The sequence below is a fragment of the Micropterus dolomieu genome, linkage group LG03, assembly GCF_021292245.1.
Source record: "Micropterus dolomieu isolate WLL.071019.BEF.003 ecotype Adirondacks linkage group LG03, ASM2129224v1, whole genome shotgun sequence".
NCBI lineage: Eukaryota > Metazoa > Chordata > Actinopteri > Centrarchiformes > Centrarchidae > Micropterus > Micropterus dolomieu.
The window spans coordinates 8,856,248-8,862,595 of record NC_060152.1 but is presented as its reverse complement, the minus strand read 5'-3'; the positions used below and the strand labels follow the sequence as shown (position 1 = coordinate 8,862,595).

The 6,348-nt window shown below is 39.7% G+C and overlaps 1 protein-coding gene across 1 annotated transcript; it reads left to right on the top strand.

Moving 5' to 3' along the window:
• Positions 1-1,499: 1,499 nt before the first annotated feature.
• Positions 1,500-6,058, top strand: ethe1 (ETHE1 persulfide dioxygenase). Its single transcript, XM_046046000.1, has 7 exons — positions 1,500-2,173; positions 3,045-3,189; positions 3,715-3,863; positions 4,139-4,268; positions 4,461-4,550; positions 4,991-5,107; positions 5,695-6,058. The coding sequence occupies exons 1-7, from the start codon at positions 1,964-1,966 to the stop codon at positions 5,739-5,741; spliced, it is 888 nt and encodes a 295-aa protein (XP_045901956.1). The 5' UTR covers positions 1,500-1,963; the 3' UTR covers positions 5,742-6,058.
• The last annotated feature ends 290 nt before the right edge of the window (positions 6,059-6,348 follow it).

The following is a 6,348-nucleotide window of genomic DNA, read 5'->3' as shown; positions in this document are numbered from 1 at the left end:
TCCCTTACTGCAAAAGTGAGGCTCACGCATGAATCTGTCTATTTCCCCATTAATCAGGGGCATAGGACTGGAGGGAAAGAGGGCACTGAGTATACGGGGTCCTCAAATGAGGTGTGTCAAATATACTAGAATGAATAGCCATGGATGCAGGAAGAGGGACAGAATTGTGTGCTACACCCCTGCTGTCATTCAACATATCAAAAACCCCAATCCCCAATCCGCATGATTTTGGTTGAAAGAAAGGTTAGTGACTTTGTTTGATTTAAGTACAATTTATTAATTGTGAGGCTGTTGTATGCTCATAGTTGCTGTCAGATTCATCAAAAACCTCACAGAGTTTGTGTTACTTGCAAAGCAAACCTAAATAATACATATATATAAGCCATTATAGATCATGACTGCAACTATTCACTTCAAATAAATCTTAATTTTCAAATAGTCCTGGTTATTCTGAAAAGGAAAATGAGCAAGTCATCCATATTTTAAGCTAATAAAACACGAGAGGCATTGTCACAAAATGGCTCAGGGAATGTGACTAAGAGGGAGTCTCTGCAAGGAAGAGACTGGACTGAATACATGGGCCAGCTTTTACAGCCCAAGGGCCCTGGTGAGCTCAATCAGCTGTTGATCCTCCTAAGTCAGACAATAGCCTTGAGGTTGGCCAGGACTACATCCAAGACAGTGGGAGGGGCGTCACAGTACTTATCTGGAAGTACAAGGTAGATTTATATTACACCAGGGTTGTAAAATGAAATGCAGTTTATAGTTCCTTCTGCTACAAAGCAGACAATATAGGTCTACAATTATTATAAAATGGTAAACTATAATTTGAATTTGATAGTCTCATATCTTGGGGGGAATTAAGCTGCTCTGCAGTCTGGTGGTGTGACAGCAGATACTTCTATATCTCTTTACAGATGGCTGCAGGGTGAACAGGCCGTGGCTGGGGTGCCTTTGGGCAAGTACCTCATATCACTGATGCTCGGGAAATGGGTACCAATGATTTTCTGAGCAATTTTAATCACCTGCTTTTGACATGGGACTGAAAGGGAGAAGGTATCTTTACCAAACATGTTTGCCTATGTTATGTGTTTATGACAAAACAAACAAACAAACCAATAGTAACCAAAATATGGTTACGAATTTCAGTCATCACCTCTCAAATATCAATATTGGCTTTGGTCACACAAACTCAGTAAGAGTTGGGAAGTAACATATAGTAGCAGCCCTTGGTGATAAGACATACCAAAAGATTGCTTTATATGTTCATTTTAAACAAATGTATTTACTCACATATACAGTATAGTAGTATGTTACAATATACACACACATTATAACTATGGCATTTTTGCGTGCCAGGGTCAGGTGACTCTTTTAATATGGCATTTGTAACCAGCTCTAGTTTGGACCGCCTGAAAAGTGTGTCAATAGTCACGTAGGCCACTGCTGCAGTCGATGGCGCTACTGTTGTGTATGTGGTGTGTGCGTGCGCGTGCGTCAGGAGCGCGCTTGTTGTAATGATCTACTACACTTACAACAGACATGCCTTTTATATGGTAATGACTGATGTCTGTGCTGTAACTGATCTAACGCGCTTATGACTGTACAGAAAGATGACCTGCACGATTGTATCGTTAGTGGACCAACCCACATTTTGTTGCTCGATAAGAAACACTTGGCAGCGGTGGTTTACCGGCCATGAGTGACGCTGTAACACTACGATTGTCTTTCATTCAATCCAGTGTGAGAGTTTAGGTTTAAAACAACTCTGAGCGATGAGTTATCTTGAACGCAATTTTATGATCTGCCGTAAGCTGAAGGCAAACAAAGGTCCATGAGGAAGCGCGATCTTAACCGCAGCCACTGACGCGTCTGATTGCGTCGTAACTGTTGTTGTTAAGGCATATTTCTTACTTGAGATAATAATCGGGTTGTGTAGTCGGGACATACACGACGAACGACAATGTGCTCGGTAATAGCGAGGTTAAAACCAGTTCACCGGGCTCTGGCTCTCACGCTTCGCATCAGAGCAAACACCGAAGGCTCGAGTTACGCAGCAGCCGAGAGCAGGCGCTTCTATCACGGCGTAAGTACTGGCAGCAGCCCGCTACGAGCTATCGGCAGATCGTATTGCTCCAGGATGGCGATGACCGAAGGACTGCTCTTCAGACAGGTTGGTTCATATGTTGTTTTACTTCAGTTTAGGTTATTTTGTCAGGTCCAACGCGTGAACAACAATGTTTTACGATATATTTGCTTCTACCAGCTTTAACGTTAGTAACGTTACTTAGAAGTGAGCAGGGCAGAGTTAGCTGATAGCTAACGTTAATTATTAACTTAATGTCAAGTTACATTCAAAGTTGTCATTTAAATTGAGCCAGACTTTGTTAACATTTTCATCTTTGTGGAGTGTATATAGCCAAACCGACGCTTTGCTTGACACAATCTTCTCCATGTTTTTGCAAAAACGATCTAACCGGATGACTGTAAGCTACTGTACATGTGACTGTAATGTTATGGCTGAAACACCATGACACTGCAATATACCTGACAGAGGTATGTTAGCGTTACAACAGAGGAGAGATATGTTTTGAGTTGACGGTGTATTACTGGCATTGGAAACAGCAATTCAGTCTCAACTCAAGGTGCACTTACTGGCTTTTTCTGCAGCTTGATCACATGGTCCTTATCATGTAAAGTTTTAATATCTGCATTTCTGTGGCAACAGTGCAAACTAAATCTGCTGATCATTACTGTGTGATATGTTCAAAACCTCCAGAACAAAGGAGTATTAAGACCTTGAGTTGAGATTGTGTTGTCAAATAGATATTCGAACAGCCTATTTGAACAATGCATTGAGGTTGCATTGATAGAAGTAGCTCCACATTATCTGTTCTTTCTTCTTTATTTCTTACTTTATATCTCTCTATCTCACAAGCATATTCAATGACTCTCAGAGGACGATGGAGAGGGTGTGCATCATTACCATCCATTTTTGTGATTTATTGCTGAGTCACTCCTGTGCACTCGTTTTTTCTGTTCAGCTATTTGAGTCTGAGAGTAGCACATACACCTACCTGCTGGCAGACACAGAGACCAAGGAGGCGATCCTCATCGATCCTGTACTGGAGACCATTGACAGGGACCTGAAGCTCATACATGAACTGGGGCTCAATCTAAAAATGGCAGGTATAACTTGCTTTGGCTGAGCAAAGAGACGTGGTGCTATTTCATACATGCAGACAACTTTTAAATATCGGTGTCCCCACACTTTTGTTTATTTACATACATGTCCAATGGACATTATCCTAATAACTTTAAGGTGTAGTTTGATTAAAGGATAATTTTGTCCCCTATACTGGAAGAGTTTGGGGAAAACTCATCGGTTTCTGATGCTAGTTCTGAAAAGTAATGAGTAACTCTGCTCAGGAGCAACATTATTATAGTACTGGAGTAAAGACACATCTCATGTGCTTATATGAAACCTCACTTTCCCCAAGACTCAGCTAGGTCAATTGTACACTAGATTGTGTAGCCTTAAGTTAGTTTTTTATTAGAATTAGCTTGGGATCATTCATTTAGACAGCAGAAGTTGTAGAATGAGACGCATGTCAACAACAAAACTATTCCACCAACTTTTTAATATATATTAATGACAATATTGAATTACTGCCAAACCCTATGGTGAACCATACTATTTTCTTTTTCTGATAGTGAACACCCATTGCCATGCGGACCACATCACAAGCACTGGGCTGATGAAGAAAAGACTGGCTGGCCTGAAGAGTGCAATCTCCAAATTAAGCGGTGCCTCAGCAGATATCCACCTGTCAGAGGGAGACAAGATCACATTTGGAAAACATGTAAGAAGAACATATTACTTATTTCATTGCATATAATCAATCTATACAACACTCACATTAGAGAGAATGGCTGTGTTTAGATTTATGTCAATGTTAATTGCAATATAGTATCTTAAATCTTTTCATCAACTGGTATCTTGATTTGACTCTCTTTTTGCTTGGTAAAGTCTACGGACATACCCGTGTATACTTTTAATTTTGGATATGTATCATCTGTTGCTTTGTAAAGAACTGAAATATTTTAGTTAAAAGTGATCGTCTCTTCTCTCCTTCAGTTTCTGACCGTGAGAGAGACACCGGGACATACTGATGGGTGTGTGACGCTGGTGTCATGGGATCAGAGCATGGCTTTTACTGGAGACGCGCTGCTCATCAGAGGCTGTGGCAGGACAGACTTCCAGCAAGGTAAACATTTACTTGCATTTACCTTATAATCTCATGAAATACCTCGTTGTTGTGGAATTTCATTCATTCCTGACACACTGGCCGAAAGTTTTCGTTTTTGTAATGCTGCTAAAGGAACACAAGAGGGCAGTATTGCATCTGTTTTCATTTGGACTTGTCCAACCTTTGCAAAATGTTTTCTGTCCAATTTAGGCAGTGCTAAGAAGCTGTACCAGTCAATCCATGGGAAGATCTTTACTCTGCCAGACCATTGCCTCATCTACCCAGCACATGACTACTTAGGTTGGCTGAAAACCCACACATCAGAACGTTTATATCATATCTGGAGTCACTGGTGTAAAAACTGCTTGCGCACTTTAAGCACCAGCATAGTATCATAAAGCCATTGCCAGTATTTTATCATGTTGTTACAAGAGTTTACAAACATAAGTGTAACTAGGTAAGCTTTTCAGACATGCCTCTTGTAATAATAATTTAACAGTTGTATTCGAATTATATTTGATGCACACTGATTTTTAAACTGATATCATCTAAAACAAGTGAGTGTGCTGATATATTGGTTAATATTGTATCACTTTTTACATGTCTGCCAGCACAGTTTGATTTCTCTGCACTTAACAAATATTATATTCCTTTGATCAGTGACATTAAGCATCTGGTAAACATTAGGTCTGCAGTAACTATAGATGACATATCAGGCCGTGTCTGTCTTTGTGTATCAGGTCAGACGGTGTCTACGGTCGGCGAGGAGCGCAAGTTTAACCCGCGCTTGACCAAGCGCTTGGAGGAGTTTGTGAAAATCATGGATAACCTGAATCTCCCCAAGCCTGCGAAAATAGGTATCAACTCTTGCTCTGTTAGTAAAAATAACTACAATTCCTGGGACAAAAAATTATATTTTCAAGGTTGGTACACGTCAGTGCACAAGTATCATGCTTATGACCATACTTAGTAAAGTCAGCAAGTAAAGTTTATTTAGTATAGCACCTTTCACAGAGAAAGCTTGGCCGCAAGGGGCTTTACAAGAGTAAAATTATTAGAAATAACACAATAAAGACAGTAAAGGAACAACGATTAAACATAGGCAACAACAGGCACTAAAACACAAAAGATTACAAGCACTAAACTGCACGAGGCAAAGGCCAGTTTGAATAAAATAGTCTTCAGATGCTTTTTAAACGTGTCAACAGTGACTGTAAAAAGTTTCACCACTTTAAAGGCCGGCGAGGAAAGACCAGTAAGACCTAAGTGATCAACTGTTGATATAAAGGGGGAGCAGGTCAGAGATGTACACCAAGCAGGGCTCTATATGTGAAAACAAAACCCTTATAATGAACCGGAACCAGATGGGAAGTCAATGTAAAGATGACAGGATGGGTGTGAATTCTATTTCTATAAACAGTTTACATTTCTTCTTTTTTTGCAGATATTTCAGTGCCTGCTAATCTGGTTTGTGGAGTACACCAAGTCTGAATGTCCTGCAGAAGGAAGACTTTTATTCAAATCAACTAAATCAAAGCAAAGTGATTAACATTTAAGCAGGATTAACTGAAAACTGATTACCATAAAGGGCTTTATTATGTGCAATTGTGTAAATGTAAAGACGTAATTAGCTGAATAGCTGTTGTCAATTGGAGAATGGCTACTGATATCATTGTGATCACAGTGAAAATAAATATGAAATCAGTTATTTTTTTAACTGTTAGAAATGAGTGCTAAAGATCTGTACATGAGGAAAAAACACTATTACAAAAGTTTTTCTGGATTTTGAATAAATTTAAATGTGTGTATTTTTTTTTACTCTATTTAGCTGTGTTATTATGAATTGGGCTGAGGGTGGGGGGTATTTATGAGAAGGAAAGCTCAGATAGGAATGTTCCATTCAAGGTTTGGTTTAGTATTCATGAATGCTTAACTGGGACAATTGAGTTCTTCCACATGGCCTTTCCAGTGATTCCGGACTCCTTTAGCCAAGATCTCACACACACACATTCACTCAGACACACAGCGTTGAGACTGCTGCCAGCCACTGGCTTTTTTGCATAGCAGGAAGATGAAACTACAAGATTTGCATTCAGAA

Excerpts from the sequence above, each read along its gene's own strand:
- ethe1 (XM_046046000.1), top strand. The coding sequence starts at position 1,964 with ATGTGCTCGGTAATAGCGAGGTTAAAACCAGTTCACCGGGCTCTGGCT. Across the intron at positions 3,864-4,138 it reads AGATCACATTTGGAAAACAT|TTTCTGACCGTGAGAGAGAC; the intron begins GTAAGAAGAACA and ends TCTCTCCTTCAG. Across the intron at positions 4,551-4,990 it reads CCCAGCACATGACTACTTAG|GTCAGACGGTGTCTACGGTC; the intron begins GTTGGCTGAAAA and ends TTTGTGTATCAG.